At 38.7% G+C, this 26,790-nt stretch overlaps 1 protein-coding gene across 1 annotated transcript in view; it reads right to left on the minus strand.

Annotated features, from left to right (window-relative positions):
- LOC124306362 (probable G-protein coupled receptor Mth-like 1) overlaps positions 1 to 26,790 on the minus strand; it is a 114,783-nt gene that overhangs the window by 81,862 nt on the left and 6,131 nt on the right. Inside the window, exon 2 of the mRNA XM_046766983.1 lies at positions 25,150 to 25,388. Coding sequence (XP_046622939.1) covers positions 25,150 to 25,388 — 239 coding nt within the window. The remainder of the gene's footprint in view (positions 1 to 25,149; positions 25,389 to 26,790) is intronic.

The following is a 26,790-nucleotide window of genomic DNA, read 5'->3' on the forward strand; positions in this document are numbered from 1 at the left end:
TCATGATGGTTTGGCAAAGATCAAAGTCTCCAGCTATCAAAATCTTCGACATGTTTTCCAATATTATTTTATCAAATGAGCTGGCAGTTCAGGGGATTGGAAAGTCTCTCCACCCACCGTCTGTGTAACTTTCGACAGTAAAATCCGTTGGCAGCACGCGCAGCCATTCGCTTCGTTAAGGGGGTGCACTTGTAGATTCCGACTTGGAGTATAGGAGACGGGTTTTAGCTGTCAGAAGGTCCATATTTCCACGGCTAGATATCGGAACGAGCCACGCTATAGATTGGAGTTGTAGTTCAATGTTTGAAAGAAATAAATGTTGTTAACTAGAGTATCTCACTGATTGAAAAACTGAAATTGGACCTGATATGTAATTATTTTCCATACCATGAATATGTTTTTTCTCATTTTCTTGGCTGCATTGGGATATTTCGCAATAAGGTAATCGGAAAAGTGATTCTTCTTGCTTTCATTTGATATATGTACATGTTTTTGATATTGAAATAGCGGGTCAACAAGATATGCACATTTTTAAAGAAAATCGCGAGTTGGGGTAAATTGTCACATCTGACAACAATTTCGAGACAACTTGCCCCATTTCGACATTTTGGTGGGTTTTTTTCATGGTTTCCGACGTTTCGGAGTCTGTGCCGAATATTTTGTGGTCTCCAGGGAAAAATACAATGGAGAAAAGAATTATTACTTAAAAATGTACATTCAAAACCCAAGTTTCTAACATCAAAACAAAAAAAAAAAATAAGAAAACAAAGATGCAAAAGAGAAAAAAAAAATTATCTACAATTTTTTACCCGTTTTCGTCATTTAAAATACTTAGGACAACGTACCCCGCCTCCAGGGTGAATTGTCAAGCTCCGAAATTTTTTGGAAAATTCGAAAAACCCTATTCAGACTTGCTTCGGAAAAACCACGAATTTTCCCGAGGCACGCAAAGGATGCATCTAAAGCGCCCCGTATCTGAATTAAATCAAATTACATTTTAAAAAATTTTAAAATTCAGAGATTAAAAAGTGTGACAACTAGAACCCGTCTTCCCGATATCTCCGAATATCGAAGTCCACGTATCTGAAACGTAAAAAATGGTTTATTAGTCCCATTCTACACGCAATCCTGAATAAAAACACTCTAAAACATTTTCAATTGACGCAGAAACGACGAAATGGCACGGATTCTACGAAATCGCAATAGTAAATTCGTAGAATTCATACCATTTTTTTAGTTTACGTCAATTGAAAATTTATTGGAATGCTTTTGTTCAGAATTGCGTATAGAATGGGGCTGATAATCCCTTCGTCGCGTTTGATTTATGTGGAATTCGATATTTGGGAATATACCGGGACAATCTCTTGAGACTTGAAAATCAACTGCGCATGCGCGAGTTTTATCGGCTGTTCGCGCAGGCTGGTCATCCCGAGTTTTCAGCTGTCGATAGTTGATACGAATTTTCGAGGTTAGAATCTCCAATAATTGAGGTGGTGACTCGGAAAGGTTTGGGAAGCATTTTTATTGGGTCAGAAAGTTGATTCTTCAAAGAAAGGTCGGAATTTAATGCTTATGCTCTTTGAAAATTCAAACGTACACATTTTGTGTACGTTGGTCCGCCTGCATCGCAAGGAGATTTAATAATTTGGCGTATGCGCAGTTCATTTTCAAGTTTCAAGAGATTGTCCCGATATACTCTAGCGTCGAAATCGACTAGGCCCCTTTAAGTCGGAGCCTAGGTTGTTGGGAAGTATTTACGGGGTGACGACGGACAGTGAAACGCTCCACGTGTAGTGCTGAAGTTAAGAACTGTAGGTAACCACAGTAGAAATTTCTCGTCGTGCAGCGACGGCGATTCGCTTGGAAATAGTGTCTGCTATACGCGCATGCTGCAGCGTTCAGCATGTGGTTCTTACACCCTGGCTGCGTATAATGGATTTCCTCACATAAGTTTAGGATTGCCTACAGATGCGTACTAAACCTTTCAAAATCATGCCTTCTAGAACACGTGCCTCAACTTTTTCTCACTATAATGAAACAACTTCAGTGACACGCGATACTTCACCCTTGTCAGTCAATTACATTGCGCGAGTGAAATTTCTTGTTGCAATCACGAGGTTTGAAGCTAGTAACGTTATTGTAACGAAACACTGGGGAAAAAATCACTATCTTCTTAATCTTACAATGATTTTGAAGGAAGTTAGAAATATGATTTTGAAATATGAGTGTGTTTTGTTTCATTACGATTTACTAAATTTCGGACAATTCCAAAATCGCTAAATAACGGGTTTCCCTTTTGTGATCACTGTACACTACGTAACTATTACAGTTTTTTAACGCATCCGAAATAATACATTGCGTACCAAGAGCGGAAAAAGCAGTTACGAGTATGGTGTTTGACCTGTTTTGTAAGGTTTAATGACCGAAATTTTCCCAATGAACTAAAAATCTAATTTGTCTACGTTTTTCACTGATTCCAATCGTGCCAAGCGAGAGATTTTTTATTTGTCTTGATTGTAATGTCGCAGAATAAATAAATTTAGCTACGTACTGGTGACATATTTTGTTTTGAGTCAGATTGAAAATTGTGCCCTGAAAAATGAACACGAGTATAAGTTTATAGTACAGCTCTGCTTTGACTTTAACACACTCGTCGCAGGTTTTGCTACACGGAGAAGCGAAATGAATACATCTTGTCTATCTTTTAGTTCATGCTCTAATAATTCCTGGTAACTAGCGCTCTTTCTTTGTCCGATGTCCCACTTCACCGTACCTTCCGACTATCCACGTTTCTCTGTCTCTACTTGATTATGTTCAATGGTCGCTCTAGTTTTAGTACCGTTTCTTCCTGAGCTGATCTCTCTGCAATGTCAACGAACGAACTATAGCACGTTCAGTTGGGGCATGAAGATGGCTATAATATAGCCGCAAGGAAAAGACTCGTATATCTGTAAAACGAGCATCCTGCATCGAGTGATTTGAACAACAAAAACTTAGCACTGCGAGTATAAAAAATTTCCGGACGGCAACGAAGAGAATAATTACCAGCTTAAGTTAGGTTAGGTTAGGTTAGGTTAGGCTTAAGTCTCACAAACCGACTGTACCAACATTTTGACTAATTTTCAGATTCCTTGAAGTAACCGTAAATGTATGATATAAAAATGATCTTCTTATTGGTAATTATTTCCTATTGAGGTAAGTTTCGTCGATTGTTGGTCAACGCGACTATTTATTTGTTTGTCGACGTTTCGGCCGGGCCATCTGCCGACCACCTTCAAGCAACAATGATACATAAATGTTGAACACGACATTCGTGTGTAACTTACTAGTTTAAATTTTGTAAATGATACATTTGTTTGTCGAGAAAACATTAATTGTTTAAATTTTCGTTGATTATTATGGTAGTTAGATTAACGAATTGTAAAGATTTTTTCAAAACATGTGATTTCTGAAGTAGGTTATGTACGTGGTGAATAATATACGCTTTAAAATGACTAATTATTGACTAACATACATTGGAAAAATGACTGTAATGATTTTAACGTCACGTTACGATCGGTAACTGACGAGATTACGTTGAATAAAGCGGATTGCTCACATTTTTTCTCCTGTTTTTGTTTATTTTTATTCATTATTTCCTACTGGCATAGCATATTATTTACTCATGCTAACTGTAAGCGAAGAAATAGTTTCAAACGAACGAAAATCGCAGGGAAGTGTACAAGCGGCGATGCTCGAAGATAAACGAACGCCGACCTTGGGTTATAGGCTTGGCAACATTCCTCGAGTCACCGATCTTGGTCACTTTCTTATACGAGTATGCAGTGCTGAGCATCCGCACGCACTATCCTCACACTGGCATGTGACTCTCATTGTCAAACTGTACACGATCTGGAATATCGGGCACAATATTTTGTAACCGACACTTTTACTCAACTATTAACAGTTACTTCGAAATTCATTAATATCCTGGTGCAGGTTTTCTAGTCGTTGGATGAATCCCGAAAATTAAGCGACTCGTCGTGATGATGAATTGAACATACATTGCGCGAATTTATGAAATGAGAAAAATTTATCCTTCATGTTATTTGAAAATGACCTTTTTCTTTATCGATCACGGACTAGACTTTAGTACGTCAAATAGCTGCGATATTTATCACGCGCCTGTCATCCAATCTTTTTTTCGCATCTTACAAAATCCACTTACTTTTTGTACCAGCTTGACTAACCGTGAATATTTACAGCTGCTTATTCTATTAATTTATTCAACCGCCTTGAGGACCAGTTTTAACGGCTGTACGTTCTGATATCAAGCAGTCACGCTGTCTGCGGGAAAGTATGAAAAAAACATAGAATACGATATACACGGAATGAAATTCCTTCATTAGCGGTTACAGAATTCATGGTTATTTTGGTAGTCCATCGGTTTTATGAAAAAAGAAAAATTTTCTATTCGGAATCACGAAGAATTGGCATAAATATGTTTCAATATTCACATATTTCAAGTAGACTTCATCAAAACATTTTGAGGTCTTCATCGTACATGGATCGCCTAAATGTTTAATGTCTAAGACTAACAAACTGGTTCGCTTTGTTTAAAAATTTTTATTTCCTCATTGTCGTCCGGTATAGTGATAATTAAAAATATAAAACAATAATCATAAAACTTTTTCGCTAGAAATCAATTTTAAGTACCTAAAACTATTTTAGCTGTCAAATTGCGTACCTACAATTAAATTAATGAAATTAAGGATTTGTTAAGTTGTTACCAGTTACTATTGTCAGATAAAAAACCTGTAAGGTTTCGTGAAATTCTTTTTTACGGAGCCTAAAATAAATGATTTGTAATAATTTATGTATTAATACGTTTTTCGGTTACGTGATTTGCGCAACTGTCTTAAAGTTCAATTAATTTATTTGCTCGAATACAACGAGCCAGTCCGATGTGCATTTACTCTATCATCGTTCGCAAATTGACATCACGACTCAGCAATTGTCCTTAATAACACACTGACATATCGTTGTATCGTTATTATAATTGGAATTGTAAGCTATTGTAGCTTTTACTGCATTGTTAGCTTTTATTGTATCATCTTGAGATATAGTTACGTTCGTTATAATATTATCGCAAACGATCTTTATCATTGCCATAGACAACAGGTACAATAAAAGAATCGAGCATCGTTCGCGTTTTGTATCTTTACGAGTTCAAGTACAGCGATCCGCAGAGAAGATAATTGGACGTATGCTATGTCAGCCGTGAGGTGAATAACGAAGGAACGAGTGAAACTGACAAAAAGAAAATGGAAAGGGAGGGATGAAAATATAATAAAAATGTAAAAGTTATGCGTGTAAAAGGGAGAAGGTAACGAGGGACGTGTACACGTACATAATATGAAGTAAAGAAACGGAAAAAAGGGAAAAATCGTACAACACGGTTACACAGATACCTAAAACTGAACGAGCGCATCTATGCAACGTTGCACATCTGCAGCAGCCAGCGAGGCGGTAAATTCGCGAATCAGTCGTGTGTGAGATAACCGTGCGTTAGAAGTAAACGAATAAACTATTACTTTTTTATGGACCTGATAGATCCGGATATTCGTAAATTATTTGTCTTGCGAAATGTGCGGTAGTTTTTATTTGATTATGAGTATAGGATAACATTGATCTGCCTTTAAGATGGTTGAGATATGTTTTTTTTTTTTTTTTATAGGTAATGGTATTAATTAGTTGTATACATTTTTTGTCACGTAAATGTATAACATTAACTGGTTATTTGATTCAAGGTGCTTTTATTTACTGCTAAATTTTTTACGCCACGTTTTTATCCTAGCCAGCTTATTCGTTATGGATAAAATGCTAAAAAAAAATTTGTTTGTCTTTACATTCAGGACCCGGTGACTTTTTTTTACTTCAAATCTTGTACAGGATAATTTAAAGTAATCAAAAAAAAAAAAAAAAATTCCACTTCACTGGATCAAATCTGCAAATCTCAACACAGGTTCAAATTCTTAACAGTTATTGAATTCAATTCGTGCAAACGCGAAACTAGCATGAAAAAAGCCTGCTCCATTCGAGTTTACAAGTAATTGAAAAGTACGAAAAAGTTACGCGACTGAAGTGAATGTAAAAGAGACAAAAATGACAATTTCGCAACACGTACGATTTTTATTGTATCTTTGTGTTATATACGTTTTCCTTTTGCTTTATGATGATAACAAATGACAACTCCAGAGGAATCACAATGTAGAAAGTTAATTCGAATCATCGGATCCTCGTTCTTTTAAATGAGTGTGTTTTCCGAATTCATCTTTTTGCGCGCGCACGGAAGCGCAAGACAATAAAAGCAGATTTTAAATTTAATTCGTAGGAATGTGAAATCCCTTTATCAACTATTCTAAGGCGAGCTTCCGGCTGGTGATATCGTTTCTTGGTTACTTCCGGAGCGATCCGGATGCTCGTTTTAACGACTGTTGATTCATGGCGCTCTAACTTCAAGTTTCGTGGAAACGGTTTGCGGTGATTTGGCGCTTCTCGACTAGGCGCATAAACATTATGAACTCCGTTTCTGGTGTATCTCCTCCATTGCGCACAACTGCCAAGTTCAGAAATAATTTTCACGAATCAGTCATATACGCATGCATTTTATTATCACGTATAGCGGTAGGTACCGTAAGCCCACGAGGTGTGTTTGATTATTTTCTTACCAAACTCACCGCCTCTGCATTCTATTTGTTTATCAATCCATCCTAATGCTCGCCGTTTCTACTAGTTGGATAATATTTGGCAAGAAATTCCAGAAATCTTAAACCCACATTTGCGCGGAGCAGAGTTTCTATTCATACCGCGTGTAAGAGTCTTTTCCAAATCAATTAAACAATGGTCCTCTTCTTAAGAATAATTCTGAATAATAACGCCACTAATTTTTTTGGGAATTTCAAACGCTTCTTTAAAAATGAAAATTCGTTGAGCTAATTTATTTTGAATTGATTACATTCAGCGAACGCAATTTCCTGTATGTGTATTATTTTTTATCGTTTTCATCCTTCCCTTGCGATTTGAAAAAAAAAACCAAAGTCGAAAGAAATCGTGTCATTCGATAAAAGCTGTTGAGCAATACATTTTTTTGCCGATATAAAATGATCTTGAATAAGAGAATTAGCATTGCATAAAAGCAAATAAATTTGCAATCAATGTTCAATATCATTCCGACTATTATAAAAAATCTTAGTTTTACAGTTTTGCAGTATCGCACAAGTTGTTAAGTTTTGGTAAAACTGTATGAATCCAACTTTTACTGAATATTTACCGTGAAAAGATACCGACAATTTCATGAATACGATATTATAAATGTTCACAAATTTCACATATAAAGTTATCACCCTACAATACTCGAATTGCATATTACTTCAATTTCATAATTTACTGCATAATCATTGGTGTAATTATATTTCGTGTACTTTCCTACAAAGTTTACAGACAAATGTGCTTTATACGTAGCTGTATGATCAGCAATTGCGAAGATTATCCTGAATTGTTGTCTTTTATTCTTTAAAAGAAAAGAAAAAAAAACAGAAAACGCTCTCGACTTTAATTCAGAGATATTTCATTTTCATGCACCTATAACACGTAGCAGAATAAAGAAAATATCAGGTTTTTGCCCATTTCCGGAACATAGTGTTAGTTTTTTTTTTCTCTCCTCTGCATATCAAAGAGTGTTTGCAACGACGAGCGAAGCCGACGATTATGCAATCAATTCTTAACGTCTTTATTGATTTTTCGGCGGGCATGTACTTTGCAAGAATGTTTTATACGTAACCGGTGTACAATTAGAGTGATACGCATACGACGTACAAGGAAATTGTTGTATAAAATTACGAACAAGTGGCAGACACTGCAACTGCACCATTTGGATATTTATACTTTTTAGAGGCAACGCTCTATCCATGTCGACGTATTATCGGTATGTACAGGGTGAAGTGCTAGCGGTAGAATGGTTCGTCGTCTGCTATAGTTAAAAATATGCATGCGCAACAATTCGAGAGCAGTTGTTTGTCAGGGCGACCAACCGTCGTGAACGTAACCTCCAAAATTTTGACGGTTGACGCTGGTAGTTATGTTCAACACCGAAAGTTGTCAAAATTTTTGAGGTTACGTTCATGACGGTTGGTCGCCCTGACAAACAACTGCTCTCGAATTACCATGTTGAAGTAAGTAACGTTATCGTAAAGATTCAAGCTGAGGAAAAACCGCTATTTCGCAATTTTGGAATACGTTTGAGGTGCGGTAAAGCGCGATAAAACAAAACATGCTTATATTTTAAAAACTTCGTTCCTTCAAAGTCAGAGTAAAAATAAGAAAATTCCTTTTTTTTTCAATGTTTCGTTACGATAACGTTACTAACTTCAATCTCGTCTCGAATTGTAGCGCATGCGCACTAAACTATAGCAGACGATGGAACACTTTATCGTTAGCAATTCCGACGTATTACATCATTTTACTCAAAACCAGGAGAATCTACAATTTTTAGCCATTTCATATTTGGTCCGAATTGCAAAATTAGCTGTTATTAGTCAGCCGATGATGATCATATTATGAATTCTCATAACTCTCAAGAAAATAATTCACGTTATATCACGAGGGATCATTCTCTTGGAAATCGAACGAATTATTTCAATTCATGAACATCAATTTCTATTGATTTTTACTCAGTCACGTGTTTTTCCTAGCATTATAGGTGATTTTCAGTGATTTCCGGATTAGGTGAAGTCACAGAAAACCACAAAAAATTACCGCAGTCGCTGCACAGAAAACTTTAATTCGCTGGAATAACAAATTCAGATGTTGATTCATTGTCAGATACAGAAAAAAAATTTGTTGCAACAGCTAGAATTTTTCGAGTTTAACTAACGGGTTTGCTACATTGAGAAGTTCACTACGCTATGCTTACAAAACTTTGCTCTGCCATTTCAGCGAAAATTTTTGCTGCATTTATATCAACTCTAAAATTTGCTAGTCCAACAAATTATTTTTCTCTCATGGAAGTTACTGAGAAATCACCTGGAACACTGTAACATGATTGGGAAATAATAGTTGTCACTCGGTAAACTGGAAATAAAAGGAAACAGTCAATTGGATAAAAAATAGTAAAAAACACTCGAGATCCATACGATTAAGAACCGCTTCGCATTTATCATGATTTTTAATAACGTTTATTGATTCCAAGTCATTCGCAATGATTTCCGTTAATCAGTGAAACGAATGGATTTCTTGTAATTTCTAAGAACATCCCTCTCAAATATCCATCTACAGATTGTGATTAATTATTTGTAACTGGAGCGGATTCGATCTAAAGGCTGCAGGAAGAGAACAGTTTTATAAAAAAATGCATAAATTTTGAGGCCCACGACTGTAAGCGTGTACAGGAATGTACATGCAGGGTGAAATATATATTTAAAGACGTAAAGGTTGATACGAGGAGGAAAAAAATCACAGTAGTAGCGGACAATTTTCACCGCAAGTTCAAAAGCGATCACTTTGAAAGACTTCAAAGTTAAACAGAATTCTGGCTGTTTACCAGTCGCGAAAATAGGAATGGCGCTTCAAAAATTTCTTGGAATTATCATATTTGATATTCTCGAGTTTGTAAACAGGATATACACGAGGTTTTTTTTTTCCTTAGAATATTCAACCCCGAAATATCTTGATCGATGATAAATTTCTTACAGCGCAATACTTAGATATGCATATACACACAAAGTTAGAAGGCGAAGTTTCTCGTGAAAAGAAAACAACGCTGAGTTTTTGCCGTTTATATTGGCAAGAAATTTTATATCCGCTAATATTTTATTTTTACTTAAATGAGTAATTCGCGTTGAAATACTTAAAAAATAGACAATCTTTTGTTTATACTTGGATGTGATCAATAATTAGCGCGACGAAAATACTATCGAGAAATAAGTTTCATACCGAGCAGGTTTTCGATTAGATTTCACTATGAAAGTCGTTCTCCCGTAATGACAGGCTAATTATTCGACGAATTAATTTGGTAATCGTAAGTTCAACCGACATGCCGGGAGCGAACTGATCTCCATCAATATTCAATTTACGGAATGTTCTCACGCATTTATAAATTGAATTCCTCTCTTCTACTATTCAAACTATTAACTGTACATTAATGTATTACTAATCGCACACGTGTATCTTCAAAAAACGAACTTTTTTTTTTTTCTTCGAATGAATCACAAATTTACTTGAAATAATATCTCATTGAAATATATTTGGACAATATTATTCTTTTCTGTGCATAATTTTTAAGACGCATCAATTAATCAAATCCGCATAATGAACGTGGCTGAATTTTATTCTTGCTAATTACAAGGTTTTTAGATGGAAGCAAAAGAAAATCTTTTCAAACGTTACACCCTGTTGTAAAATTGCAAAAAATTTTAGTCACGTTAAAATGATTAACGTTATACCTGAAGTTCGGTCAACCAGAACAAATCAACGTGCCTCAAAGGCCAAACTAAATACGTCGTTTACATTTTTGCGCGGTCTTCTTAGCAGCGAAAATTTCTGAGACGATCGTCATAATTTTTCAGTCGCAAGTGACGCGGACATCTATGATAAATCAATTATCTTCGGCAGGCAGATTGTCTTCGAGTTTTCTCCATTGCAGATGACAAAACCTCGTTTAGTCTAGCGGAAAACCGAATACACAGGACAGATATCGGAGCGGACCTTTTGTTGATTCGCGAGATATAGACATCGGCGCGACGATAACAACGACCATGCACCGGGTTTGGAATGCAGCCATTTTTCTGCACCCAGCTCCAGTCACCACAATGCATTTCGGCTAGACGCACAAGCGGTTAAAATAACAGAGAGAAAGAGAAGCGTCAGGGGGCGCGAAAGAGACAGACAGAGAGAGAGAGAGAAGGAGAGAAAACCGCGGCGCCGAGAATCGCCAGACAATTGGGGGGAGTCCGAGCCTCCTACGGTGGTGATTTTCACCCCCCCCCCCCCCCCTCTTCTTCCCAGTTTCTCCGTCCTCATCGCCTCGGAGACAATATGTAGGCTCCGCCGTCGTAGGAACGACTGGCTACCACCCCGGTGTACATAGATCTCTTCCCTTGTTTTTGTACCGACCTGGGGGAATCCCCGCGGTCGATCCTCCCTTACAGAGTCCCGCCATCCGGCCCTCAGCCCCCGGAATCAGGGACGATCCTCATCTTCTCAACACGCTCGTTACGACCGATGAAGGAATACCCGAACGATCTCCGTCCTCCGACGTAAGGTGGGGGGGATGACTGTAGCTACGGTTTTTCTGACTTTCAGGGACACCGTTACGACGGAATATCTCAATTATCGAAGAATCTTGCGGGATGATGAACAATTTTTCCATCGCTTTTTCCACGTTAGCAATTGGTCGGTTCGAATAAACTCAAGAGTGATTCTCAAGTTACTATTATCGTGCTATTCTCGACTAATCATTAGATATCATGAATACAGATGTGTTGTAGGCAAAGAAAGTTTCCGAGTATTATACTTCAAATTTATTCACGCGATGGATGATTCACCTTTTTTGGAGAATATTACGGATAAATGAGAATATATTTTACACCGGTGTGATGAACTGTGTGATACATGCAAATTTGTTAGAAGTAGAATTTTTTTTTTTTCTCATTCTTTTGTAAACGGACTTCGTCAAATATTGAAATCACTGCTTTGGAAAGTTGATATAAAATTTAAACTATACTCGACTACTCACATTTTCTAGCGTTCAAGATTGCGCTCCGTGTCGCATATATACAGAGAGAAAACAGCGAAACTTACAATTAGCAGGCCGAATGATCGACAGCGCATGCGCAGAATAACTGGATTCTGTTGGTCGGCGAGATCGTACCGTGAAAATATTTTCGTCTGTTACGTATAGAAGAGCCAACTACTCGAAACGAAACGTGAGATGTCAAACTTTCCCGCATCAAGCGGCAAATTGAATTTACGTTGTAATCTTGACTCGTAACAGTTGTCAGTCACCGGTCGATTATATGTATAACAATAAAACTTCACCACGCCTTCTCTACTCGCTACATCAACAATTTGAGATCTGTTTGCAATGAATAAAAGAAAAAACAAATTCGCATCATCTACATAACCTCCGTGAGATACGTTTGACAGCTGAAGCTTGAGTTGGCAAGCCTGCATGAAGAGACAACAAAGCTCGTGGATGCGCAGTGAGATTCTCTTTTCAGTCTGCCGAGTTTCGCAGTTCGTTTTCTCTCGTAATAATGCAAACTCGCGAGAAGTATGATTTCCTCAGTTTATTCAGCAAACAGTCTTTGTCAATTTTTCCGCCATGACGTAGGTTTATACCGCTTTGTAGTGCGTGTCGATGTAAAGTATTGAAGTCAGTTCAACACCGAGATCGGAGAAATTTGAGAGCGGATATTATTCTTTAGCGACGCAGCTGGATGTGTGGTGCAGGATCGTTGCGCAAGATGAAGCCTGTGTGAATTATATTTGAGGGTGAACGGAACTCGGCGCCCCTGCTTGCCTCGTCAGCTGCACCAGAACTTCGCCGCGTAGGGTATATAGAGTGGTTTCTTTTCATTCGGTAACAAGATCAGGAGGCGTCGGGGTACCAGGAAAGATAATTCCTTCCTTTCAGAAGAACCGGGGCACCTACCGCCACGAAAATGAATTGCGAAGGAAGGACGATTCTTGGAAATACCCGTCGCTCCCCGACCCATCCCTGCCATAAAGTGCGGGGAATTGATTGCTATACCTACCTACATTTCGGAAACTGTTGGATAAGACCGGAGTTTCTCCTCCTCGCTTCCTCTTCACTCGGTTAACAGACTTTTTTTGCCAGCGTAACAGGGTTACAGAACCGTTCGAAGAACTCTATTTTCTTTCCGGTCCTGCACGCAGGGTTCGTAGTTTTTGCTCGCCCCTCTTAAACACATGGTTGGCGATCCGGTGAAGATTTCTCTTAGGTGTATATTTTTTTAGTGGAAAAGAGTCGATCAACATTTTCGAGAACATTTATTGGACTGTTGCGAGAAAAATCGATTCTTCAACACTCGATAATGACAAGGAATTCAGTTTTGACAGATTTGTACCATTAGGTGAGAAATGTGAAAAGTTTGTCGTCTACACCGTCGAGCATATTTTCCTTTCTACCGGGACTCATGTTTTTCCTTGAAATTGTAACTGGTGAACTTTTCATTCGAATAATCGCACGGTCATCTTATTTGTACTGGAGGCATCGGAACAACTACCAGATGGCGCTTAATCTTCTTTACTCAAGAACCACAGCTACCGGACAATAATCTAATCGGAGATTGGTTAAGAACGTACGATTAGTCTTTCAATGTGTTTATTCCTGAATGGCTGACAAATTATTAATACCACAAAAAACATCAGGCGTGTTATTGGAACTTGTGTGCCTTTGACATTGAAATTCAAAGCAATACGTTGTACTAAAGTCGAAATAAAGCCGGTATAACAATCCAGCATCATAATTCTGACAGTATTCTAAATGTTTAGACCTTATATATTTTCCGAAAAATTGTCTTACACGATTTGAGAGTTTCTTAACAGTATTGAGAGTACGTGGAAATCAAAAGCTCTTCGCCAAGTTTCTAAGAAGAATATTTCCACACTACGTATACGTGAGAAAACTGCACAGGTATAGAAACTTGACCTTTTTTAGATGCACGGTACACCTAAGTGCATATTAAAGTTTGAAGGATTACTGTTAAAAGCAATGTATACCTAATCTCTTTGCGTGCAGGTAGAGGAGTGCGTTTGAGAATTCCTCGCACGATAAAAAAGGAGAAGGATTATTAAGAAAATGACGAACACCTTTCCTGAGCTGCCGATCGATGGATTAAGGAATAATTGACCAATTTAGAGTCACGAACTGGAAGGGCTCGCCGCTCGAAGAATTGCTAAGCCCGATGACCTCAGCAGTGATCCGAATCTAGGCTACACTTATACCAGGTTCTACACTTACAATTAATTACTGAGAATGGATTAAGCGCCGTACTAATCACGACCATAAATAAAGCTAATCCCCGTCTATTGGTGTATCGGTAAAAATTAAGAGGAACCGAGGAAATCTCAATGAATTTTGAAAGAAGGTTGGACGTGTGATGTCACTGCATTATATCGTGTTATATTAAATAGTGATAAAAAAAAACAAACAAAAAGAAATAAAATAAACATCTCCAAACCTTTAGTACAAACGGACTAACAGAAGTAATTATAAACTTTTGGTCAGTAGCAATTTCAAGCTGTGCAGAATATGTTTTTGACGTCTTTTCAGAAACAGAACCCTGTAGTTTTAAATACTGTTACAGAGATTTACAACATTTTGGACTCACCTTTATCGTGGCAGTTTTTCGAAAAAATTGACATTTATAGACAAATGAAATCTAAAGATGGATATCATTGAAGCACGAATCTGAAATTTTTTCGAAAATCTCATTGGAACTTTAAAAGCCATTTCCGTCCGAAGTCAATTGGCCATTTTAACCCGACTATGGCCTTTTTTGAAATAAAAATTCAAGGGTGGTGTTCACATCTGGGTCTAGCAAAGTCTAAAATCTCCAAGATCTCACAGAAACAAACGATGGAGCCATAGAGCTTAGTTGTTAAATATTGGCACCGTCTGTATTTATACAGGGTGACAGTCACCGCTGAGAAAAGCAGCGATTAAAAGACTGAAGTAAAAAAATGAAACAAAAGAAACGAGAGCTGGATTTGAATAGGCGCCAAAGTTTTAAACCGAATGACTCGCGAAAGTTGTTGTCCGTGACTGCGGCCTTATACCTACTACTACAAATATACCGTAAGGCCCCAAAATAAAAACCGAGAATCAATTCGAGTCTAAGGCTAAACGAATTCACCTCTATCTTTGCTTTGTTATATTAAATTTCCATCATTGGTAAGTGACGTATATATACCAGTATTAAATAAGCAGCAACGATTCAATCTATGTCATCGCGAAAATTAACTCCGCAGGCGTGATCAAGTGACAAAAAAAAAAGAAGAAAAAAAGAGAAGAAACGTGGCAGATTAAGAAATGTGTAAAAAAAACAGCAACATTTGCATTTTCATCAGTTAATACTGACCTAAATTAGCGTAACTGTCCTCTTTTCTACAACTTGTGTTTGCATACATTGCACACGAGCAGAATCATCATTACGAGTGCGAATCAAAGTTCTGACCTGCACTATCAATCGCAACATGTCCGATCTACGGATCAGCAATGTTATTAGTAGCGGTAAATATTTTATTTCTAGCTACAATCCCGACGGTGTGATGAATTTAAGATAAGAAGAGCATATATCGTTGTGGATGCAAATTGCCGTTAGTGGATCCATCGCTTTATGTGTTCAGTCTACATAGACGAGATAATGCTGTATGGAGGTTTACCCACGATAATATTATACGTATTTGATAGGAAGATATTTTGTACAAACTTTATTTAGTTACTCAATGAGAGAAAAAAAATTATCCTGCTTCGTAGATAAACTGAAGCTGGTATAAAAACGGAGAGCTGCAACCTTGTTTTCTGACGCTGACACTGCCACCCGTGAGTTAATATAGTCCACACTTTCAAAAAAAAAAAAAAAACTTACACACGTTCGTACGAACAATCTACACACTTTCTACTCATATGCGTCTTTCGGTCTATCTCGCTGCTTCGTGCGTGTCATTAACTCCGAGATGTACCGAATGCGCTGACGCCACTGCTCTTGGTAACTGTACTCAATCAAGACCTAGAAAAGTATATTGGAAGTACCTCTTCAGTTTTGGACATTCGATGTACCGCACGATAACCTTAACTCATTTCTAAGTAGATTTTCATGAAATAATGGCCCAATTGTGTTTGACCTTTCGTAGCGATTGTGAAAAAAATTACAGGGGGACGTCACTTCCTATTCTCAAAGTCTGCGGCATCAAATGCTAATTGCTGCGACAAGTTCAACGAACCTCTGTTCAACGAGTTTTAAGATCGGTGACCTCGAGTCGATCTAAAAAAAAACGGTGAATACACGCAATTAAGACTACCGCAACATTTTTTGGCAAACTTTATCTTTGCGCCAGCATTCGTCATGCTCAAGTCAACTGAAACGAAACATTCGGTAACTGCCTTGAACTTGAAATCATTTCGTCGCTCATAGGTTTCTTTTATTCTCAATGTTTCACCCCGTGACGATTCTCACGAATAAACATTTTCCCGTTTTGAGTTATCACATTCGTAAAATTAACTTGACAAGTTTCTGCAGTTGACCTGATTCATCCGTTGTTATAACTATCCCGATAATCAATGCACGTGTTTTATGACAACAATTCTTACTGTGCTTCTGATTTTTAAAGGTCAATGTTCTCAGCCTTATGTTTTCGGAGAATTTCGTTGGCCAATGTTTCAGTTGACAGATGACAACGCTCACGCGTTGAGTTCCGCTGATTTTTGCCATCTCAGAACGTTATTTTTACTAACGAATTGGTAAACTTGCTTGATTGTTGATGTGCAGAAAACAGGCGGAGATCAGCAGACGTTATATGCAAGCAGTCGACGAGTAATTGAAAAAATTTTAATAGTCGTATTTCTATCTTTGTATCCTCCATCAACCCCTTAGAAAAAAAAAAAATGTCATAGGTTTATCCTATAATTCAGCGACCTCAAAAACGATGATTTATCAAATTGCAGTCAAATCGATGTAACAAGAGCACGTTTTTTTTATTAAATGTCCACAATTGTGTCACGACACAAAAGTGGCACAACTGTTTTCCATCCATACGTGTGTCACTGACAATCAAGGAGTTAATTCGTGAGATACATTTCATTGTGTTACAGACGTCTCTTAAGCTGGAATAACCACTTCATCAAAATCGAAAATGACCTATATGGGTATTTAGTGCTCTTTAGTTGCTAATTTGTTCCCCAAATTTTGATTTTGTTGCTCCAGTGATTTCGCCGAAATTAAGGGCGATGTCAAGTTTAAAAAAAGTTGGCAAAGCCAGGCAAACGGATGACGGAATATTAACGAAAAAATTATGAGAATTGGTTGCTAATTAGTTGCTCAAACAATACACTCATTTCGAACTGAAAGAATCAACCCCTGCTCCGGAAACCACCCCCAAGTCGTCACGTACAAACAATACGCTTGAAATGTAATTGAATGTACTGTACATTTTGTTTTCAACTAATAAATCACTGAATCACGTGAATTTGTCGTATCACCGATTTTGTTGCTCAACCCCCAACACCCGAAACTCACCCCCATGCCAACGACGCTACACAGAAATGACAGAACGCGCGGATATAAAAATTTGTTAAAAATTGATTTCAGATCCGCGAATTAGTTGCTCTCGATGTACCGTATCACCGATTTTGTTGCTCAACCCCCAACACCCGAAACTCACCCCCATGCCAACGACGCTACACAGAAATGACAGAACGCGCGGATATAAAAATTCGTTAAAAATTGATTTCAGATCCGCGAATTAGTTGCTCTCGATGTACCGTATCACCGATTTTGTTGCTCAACCCCCAACACCCGAAACTCACCCCCATGCCAACGACGCTACACAGAAATGACAGAACGCGCGGATATAAAAATTCGTTAAAAATTGATTTCAGATCCGCGAATTAGTTGCTCTCGATGTACCGTATCACCGATTTTGTTGCTCAACCCCCAACACCCGAAACTCACCCCCATGCCAACGACGCTACACAGAAATGACAGAACGCGCGGATATAAAAATTTGTTGAAAATTGATTTCAGATCCGCGAATTAGTTGCTCTCGATGTACCGTATCACCGATTTTGTTGCTCAACCCCCAACACCCGAAACTCACCCCCATGCCAACGACGCTACACAGAAATGACAGAACGCGCGGATATAAAAATTTGTTGAAAATTGATTTCAGATCCGCGATTTAGTTGCTCTCGATGTACCGTATCACCGATTTTGTTGCTCAACCCCCAACACCCGAAACTCACCCCCATGCCAACGACGGTCATCTTGGACATAATTCCAAGTCATCAATATAAATTACAAATTCTGAGATTTTCAGAAATATGTGCGTTATTCCGTTATTGCATTAAAAAAAAAACATTACAGGGTTACCTGAGACTGCATTACAATACGTGACCCATTTTTACTCGGCCTTGAATGATATTTGGATTTTCTTGTGTTTCATGACATATACAGTTATATAAATCTCATCTTTATCCAAGTTTCAGTTTATATTAATTATTTATTGTTAAAAAATCTTTTGTTTTGAGTGGAAATGATGCAAGGATATGTATACCTGCAATAAGTGGTAATTAAATCACAGGAATACATCTTCTGGCATTCTTGTTGCGTAAAATGAGACTTTTTTCAGATATTTGTATACGACATATTATATCAATACCTCTTTGGGAAATTGATACGAGAGCGGAGGTAATAAGTTTAGAGGACACGGATTTCGGATTCTTGGTCTCCTTTAGAAAATGCATAAAAAAGATATCTAATATGTTGAAACTGTTATGGGTAAAGTGTCGATCATGCGTTGCCCCCGTGTATGGGTGTTACCGTCCTCTAAAGGTGTAGAAAGACTACAAAATCCTCTACAAATGAACAAATGAGACTAGAGGTGAAATGAAATGCTGTTGAAATAATCGCGGAACAACCGACACATGTCATTAACATACCATAGACATAAACGCCTGTCAAGCCACGAGGAATTACATTGGGAGAATAAAATAATATTGGGCGTTCTACAGGCACTCAAAACTATTTAACTCGACACATTATTACAGCACGAATAGTTGGATTGGAAAGACGAGTTGTAAAGTGGATAAGACTCGTGGGCGAGCTCATTCTCCGATCATGGCAATCTCATCAGCAGCGTTAACTTTGGACATTAGATATAGAGCCGAGCAACTTTGACACGTGAAACTCTAATTTTTATCAAGATAAGTTGACAAAGGGGTGATTTTAATGAATAAAGGGTGGAACGGCAGAATCCTAATAACAGCATATCAATAGAAAACGTGCGTTCCATCACTTTTCTGTACGTAGTTGGCATGGGGGTGAGTTTCGGGTGTTGGGGGTTGAGCAACAAAATCGGTGATACGGTACATCGAGAGCAACTAATTCGCGGATCTGAAATCAATTTTTAACGAATTTTTATATCCGCGCGTTCTGTCATTTCTGTGTAGCGTCGTTGGCATGGGGGTGAGTTTCGGGTGTTGGGGGTTGAGCAACAAAATCGGTGATACGGTACATCGAGAGCAACTAATTCGCGGATCTGAAATCAATTTTTAACGAATTTTTATATCCGCGCGTTCTGTCATTTCTGTGTAGCGTCGTTGGCATGGGGGTGAGTTTCGGGTGTTGGGGGTTGAGCAACAAAATCGGTGATACGGTACATCGAGAGCAACTAATTCGCGGGTCTGAAATCAATTTTTAACGAATTTTTATATCCGCGCGTTCTGTCATTTCTGTGTAGCGTCGTTGGCATGGGGGTGAGTTTCGGGTGTTGGGGGTTGAGCAACAAAATCGGTGATACGGTACATCGAGAGCAACTAAATCGCGGATCTGAAATCAATTTTTAACGAATTTTTATATCCGCGCGTTCTGTCATTTCTGTGTAGCGTCGTTGGCATGGGGGTGAGTTTCGGGTGTTGGGGGTTGAGCAACAAAATCGGTGATACGGTACATCGAGAGCAACTAAATCGCGGATCTGAAATCAATTTTTAACGAATTTTTATATCCGCGCGTTCTGTCATTTCTGTGTAGCGTCGTTGGCATGGGGGTGAGTTTTGGGTGTTGGGGGTTGAGCAACAAAATCGGTGATACGACAAATTCACGTGATTCAGTGATTTATTAGTTGAAAACAAAATGTACAGTACATTCAATTACATTTCAAGCGTATTGTTTGTACGTGACGACTTGGGGGTGGTTTCCGGAGCAGGGGTTGATTCTTTCAGTTCGAAATGAGTGTATTGTTTGAGCAACTAATTAGCAACCAATTCTCATAATTTTTTCGTTAATATTCCGTCATCCGTTTGCCTGGCTTTGCCAACTTTTTTTATACTTGACATCGCCCTTAATTTCGGCGAAATCACTGGAGCAACAAAATCAAAATTTGGGGAACAAATTAGCAACTAAAGAGCACTAAATACCCATATAGGTCATTTTCGATTTTGATGAAGTGGTTATTCCAGCTTAAGAGACGTGTGTTACAGTTACGCCAAGGGCTATGACTTACAGTAATTTGCTGTGTAATCGTTGAATGAATTGTAAAAAATGTTAAATTGCCATTTCCAGGAATATTTACAATTCTCATCTTCAGGATAGACAATGTTGGAAAATGAACGACAGCAAAGTCCTGCATGGGCTAACCATAAGCAGAGATTGTTCTCAATGCAATAAGAGGAGACGATCGTAATGAACGACTCATTCTTAGTGGTCCTATACGGGGGCCAAGTCAATCTAGGCGACAGTTTCTTATCAAAATCCGTGATTACGCCGTACTAGAGTCAAACCAGAATCAGTCAAGCCAGAAATGCAGCCGAACCGTTTTTGAGTGGCTGAAAGATTGGAGCGCAGGCCTCTGTTGGACGACGAGGAAGAGGCTTATTTTATGTGTACATGTATGTAGCCACGTATATAAACGCATGTACAGTGTGCTTGTACGCTACACGCAGTAGTGCTCGAGCTGCTAAGAATACATCAACGAGTCGAGAGAAATAATTGAGCGTTTATGAAGATTCAAGAGTTGGCGCCTACAATGCAACGCAGCGAGGGCTGCATGGATTTGCTTTTTACTTACATGGATGTGAGCTTTTTACGAGCACAAGCCACTCCTTTCTTGCATATCTCAGATTTTCTTACGATTCATGTGTCAAAACATTAACGCTAAATCATTTATTCCTCGTTTACTTCAAACTGCTATATTGACGCAACGTTTTTCACGAATTCGAATCAGTTTACAGTTTTAAACTTTGTGCAGTTACTACAGATCGGGAGAAACGAAGGTGCTGAAATTTTAATGCATTCCTCTAAAAGTTTGTTTACTTTAAAAACTTGATGTTTTGTTCTTAAAATGTGTAAGATAACCTTGGGAAAAAGAAATCGATCTCCGATAATTTGAACTAATTTGGAGTATTAATTTAGGCTCATTCAACGTTACAAGTGAGCAAAAATAATTTGATCGGTTTCGTTGCAGTAGGTAAAAATTTATTTCCTACCATCACGAAGGAAGCAGAAACGACCAAGCATTGAAAATTTCGAATATTTCGCGCGAGTTGATTATAAAAAAAGAAAATGTGTCAATGAGTTGAGAACGTCGTAACCGCGATGAAGTCTATATTTTGAATAATGTATACTCGTAACATTCTGTAACGAACTATGAAAGTCGAGTCGTTGAAAGATATGCTTTGACAAGTATGTTAACACAGACATGGACTGACAGAAGAAAAATAAAGAACGTTCAGACAATTCACTGAAAATTCAGTCAATCCTGTAGAACAAACTCCCAATTTCAGCAGACTTGAGATCAGATGTTTTTCCCGTGAAATCAGTATGGCTGCTGTTGGTGCTAGTCTCGCCTGGCCGTATTATCGGCATAAATACACTTTTGAACTGCGTAAGAATCGAGTGAAATAATTCCCGTCAAGGACGCTGCAAAGACCGATCGAGCACTAGCCTAACGAAATAATTGGACCGCACCCATTATTACAGACTTTGAACGTCGTCGTGTATACGTACACGTTACTTGCGCGGTAGAAATTACACGCCGCAAGTGCAATAATAGATACATTATCCACGTTATAAACGCGTGCATTAATTTCTCTGGATAATAAATCGCCTCGCAAAAAAAAAAAAAAAAAAAAAACGTCGTTCCGTATGACGACAGTTGCAAAAAGTTCGAAAACTGCGATCAAGACGTTCGATTAGGCCTCTCTGAGTCACCGTCTCTAAATTTATTCAAATTACTTGTTAATATATTTTCAACCCCGAGTTTCTCGCCTATTACATAAAACGTGTGTGGGTGAACGATATTACAGAAAACGGGATACACGATGCGATTGTTTCAGCAATCATCACTGTGTCTCGTGAGTGAAGAAACTGGCAAACTGTTTTTAGTCTTCTCCACGTTCTAACCGATATTCGAACTGTAATTTTTTGACGTCTTTACCGATCACTGATTCGCAATCATGAGACCGTTTGGCAAATTATTTGTTCTCGCATGTGGTTATCAAGTCTCGGAATTGTTAGAGAATTTTCACAATAGAGGCTTGAGCGCGAAGATACGATGTGAATCGCTACTGAGCCTGACTCAACTCATTGATATGTGCATCAGAAACGAAAGCATGGCGTACTCTATGCCACTCGAACGCTTTCACGAGCGTTAATGAATTTCATGCCTTACACATTGTCACACATTATTGCCACACATCGTTGCATTGGCGTGGGAAATGATCGTGATTGACTTTTTCTTAATAATCAATAACCGTTTGTTAGAATAATTGTTTCTACTTCTGCCTGCCGCGTATCAATTCCTCTTAAATTCCATTCAATGGCGATGTGAAATAATAATTATGTCTCTCGTGGTGCAAGTACCAATTGTAAAAAAAATTCGTTTCAGACAAATCGGTCACAGTACCATCTTCTTGTTAATATCCAAGAGCTCATCATCCGGTTTCTTCGAAATTTTAAGCCGAAATAATCCGTGTAAATAAAACGGTATCTCCCGTCAATGGACAACGGCACAAATCTTCGCCTCATTCTGAGGATCACAACCGCATCTTGCCCTTATGCGGGTGTTGCGGTCGCACATCTGAAGCCCATTACTTTTGCCGCTTTGGTGGCATCCATGTGCTGCGCGGTAAGGCAGTGAACGTACATATTTTTTCGAGTAACAAAGAACGGTGGAAAAGATCGAACAGCCGAGGCGTAAAAAAAAAAAAAGGAAAGTGGTTTGCCAAGAATATACCCAAATGCATTTGACCGCTTGGAGGAATACACTTAAAAGTGAAAGAAGATGCGAGTGATGAGCGTTTTAGAGAGATAACTTGGGTTGCGTGGTTCGGGGAATTTGAAATACTGGTAAAAAGGTTCAGCAGCGAACGTTTTAGATTGCGGCAATTAATTCCCAGCTTCCAAACCCTTCTTTTTCACCTCTCTGTAATATGTCTGTGTCACGGAGAGCCGCGGCGTGTGCGTGTTGATAAAAATTGCCGCGTATGCTGCCGACGTTGTGAATGTATGCAGCATTCTAACGTACACAGAGAAAAAATTCATTTGTTACAGTAACTAGAAAAATTGAGTAAAACAGGTATCGTTAAAAAAACTGTTTGAATATTGTTGGAATTACGAAAAACGAGCTACGCGTAACCATTTTGCGCTATCGTCGATCCTTTTTTAGTAATTGCAACGCAAAATCAGTCTGTTCGGTTTACTCTACTTTTTTAATTAAACAAGGCTTTAACGTCAATTTATTGTCGCACAAGCGTTAAATTTTCGCAACAGTTGCAACAAAATATGGTAACAGTGATCGTAATGAGAAAGAATAGTAACGGATACCAGACTTTCCGGTAACAGGTAGAAAACTAATTTTCATTTTCTACCTAGAACTGTATTTTCCGATTGTGGTAAAAAATGAAAATAGTCCAGGACTGAGCGGTAACCGGAAGTAAAAATTTCTCTCAGTGTACACTCACGGGTGATGAGAGAAAATATTCGATAACCTATACGTCTCGGCATTTCACGGAGTATATCAAGTGACGTTCCGTTATATCAGTTCCCCCCAAGTGTTACCCCGCACTTTAAATCACCGTTTCGGCTAGAATTTCCATTACCCTTGTCCGTAGCCTTTCTGATTACGTATCAAATTACATAGAGACAAACAAGCAGGTTTAATACTGGCATCTTATCCATGCTATGGAATTACGGGTATTCCTTACATCCATCACGATGATTACGGGGTATCCGCATTTCTTTAAGAGAAAATTGCGAATCCTCTATACATTTATTCTCAAGATTAGAACTATCCAAGTTCAGATACCTGACCTCGCGCGCGTATCCCGACGGCTGCAATCTGTGCATCACCGTTTCGCAAATTTTTTCCATCGTCACTCTGCAAATCATCTTTGTATAAATTGAACGCCAGGCGGCAATCCCTTATCTACGAAAACCAGCAGACATATTGAGAAAGAAACGCAGAATTTGGTAGTGAAAAAACGGTCACGTATTTCGAAATGTCACCAGCAGAGCGATTCGTATATCCTAACAGAATTAGACACTCTATACGGTCTAACAGATTCATCGTAGGCAAGAATGTCCGTGACGCTTGTGGGATAAATGCAGGAAACGGAATGCGTTAAAAGCTCTCCGCACGACCGGAAGTGGCGCACGGGCATCTGTTCGAACTAGTGGACGGAGAGCTTGGAGGCACAGGCACAAGTCTAATTTCTGGAGGGATAAGTCACTCCGGCAGAAGTTTGATGCCGTTGCACCGTCTCGCAGATGATGACGATTCGTCGACTTCGCTGTAATATTTAAACTGCAGTTTCAAACCGGTGAACAACTCGCAGCAATTGTTTGCAAAGCGGACTGCATCCGCTTGGTCTAAACCAGACCCATTTCCGTCGCAGCATACCGTACGACACGGAAATTTCAGAATAGGAAATGACAGATGGCAAACTATGATCTGGTAATCACAGCTTCTCGTGGTACCTGCTCTAGGCTGAACCGAATTTCCTCTCGGTATATTGCAGGAGGGAAACGATATTCCGAAACTGTGATTTTCAACCCCGGTAGACGAAATCACGCAGGAGTTCGATAGGGTTTCAAATGTTATCGTCGTCTGCCGCGATGTCAGTTTCAGGCTTTCGCGAGTTCTCGTCCTTCGAGCATGGCGTGTCCTGCAAAGTCTTACCTTATGGAACGCGTCGCGATGTGCGATTTTCACTGCACTCTTGAACGATTGAAAGAGAAATTTCTCGTACAACGTATCGCGGTGTGGTTGAACCGAAATATTTTCGCGAATCGTGCGGGAAAATTCTAACCGTTGAATAGCAAGTCCAACGATAAACGAGGGGCTGTATTTTGAATGTTAATCTCTACTCACCTATGGATTTGCAGGCATTGGGGTGTAGCGACTTGCTGCCGAGGTAAATGATGGCCATGAGAAGGTCGGCCAGCATCAGGCAGACAACATGCTGCGTCTGGCACCGCCAATGGAGGACATGGTGGGCTGTTGGCAACAGCCATCCGGCTGCGAGGGTGGCCGCCAGGAATACAACGCTGATCAGGAATCCGACCGCATATAGAGTGAAGTGTGGGCTAGTTTCCTCGTCGATTGCAGACCTGTAATTAGGACGTTAAGCGCTCGTCAGATTTTATTGCTTATTCCCTAGACTAGATCAAGATACGAAGTACGTACAGCAGGCAGTGGTAATTGGTAGGACATCTGACCATACTGGGACAATAATTTTCAAATATCATAAAAGTAGAAGAATTCGTTATTATGTAAAATGGGCCAAGTAATTTTTTCACAGGAGAAAGGACTTGTGTAGCAAAAAGTTGCTAGATTCTGTTAACGTTACTTTCGGAACATTACACGACATTTTTAAGAACCTTTCGGTGATGTAATTTCGCTAGGAAAAATCAGAGCTTGTAAAAAATTAAACTGTGATAAAACTAAAAAAAAAAAAAAAATGATTTTACCGAAAGTTTAATCGTATAAGTTTGTTCGTAATGTTCAAGAAATGGTAACACGGTGAAGCAAAAATTGGAATAATAAAAAACCTGAACCCAATTAATTACTAATTCTCGTATCATTTCGTGGATAATATGATTTTTTTTAAAAACACCAGCTCTGTAGTAACAGTTAAAACAAGGTTGGACGATTATGTTTTCCCCGAATAAAAAACATCCTGTGAATTTATCGAAGTAGCGCGCTAGCAAAATGTTTATGCGATACAAAAATCAGTGTCTTCGATTCGAATAAAATTTTAACAATATGTGACCGTCGTACGAATAAATACGGGTATCATAAAATTCACTAAAGGCTGAAGAAGCTTGACACGGTCGAAGTTATGCCAATTGTAAATATATACATTTTGTTAAATGAGTAATAACATGCGGGTCAGCCCGTCGCGGAGAATCAAACGAGAAAATAGTGTACAGTCCTTGAAAAGTTAATATACTGGGACGCCGCACAAAGTAGCGTAAATAACTCGCCGCAAACGGAGATAACGGAATCGCTATAATTGAGAAAATAATGTTCATCGGGCGGGTAAATAGGATCTGCATAAAAATTGTATATATATGCAGATTCCCGTGTGTGAATTCGCATGAAATTTCATAAAGATATGCGAGGTATAGGAGGTTTAATACCCAGCACGAATCCCATATTGTCATGTTTCAGAAGCTATCGCAAGTCAAGACCGTCATGACCAAAAATGTTTCATCATTTAGCAGGCAATCAAAATTCTAGCCTTATACATGGGTAGAAATTTTGCAACTCCATCGTCTCAGCGAATTCTGCTGAAACGACAGAATTTATAGTTATAGTAACTCGAGAAAGAAATATTGTTGACCTCGATATGTTGACGGTACATCTCGTTGCTGCGCCAGAGGATTCGCTTTTTCCTTTTAGAAAATGACGATTGCATTCCGAATTCCGGAGAAACTGATAGGCTTGCTTGTTTCGATGGGGATGGATAGAAAAATGTAATAGAAGTGGTGCGGCTTCAAACATCTATGG

This window comes from Neodiprion virginianus, chromosome 5 (genome assembly GCF_021901495.1).
Source record: "Neodiprion virginianus isolate iyNeoVirg1 chromosome 5, iyNeoVirg1.1, whole genome shotgun sequence".
Taxonomy (NCBI): Eukaryota; Metazoa; Arthropoda; class Insecta; order Hymenoptera; family Diprionidae; genus Neodiprion; species Neodiprion virginianus.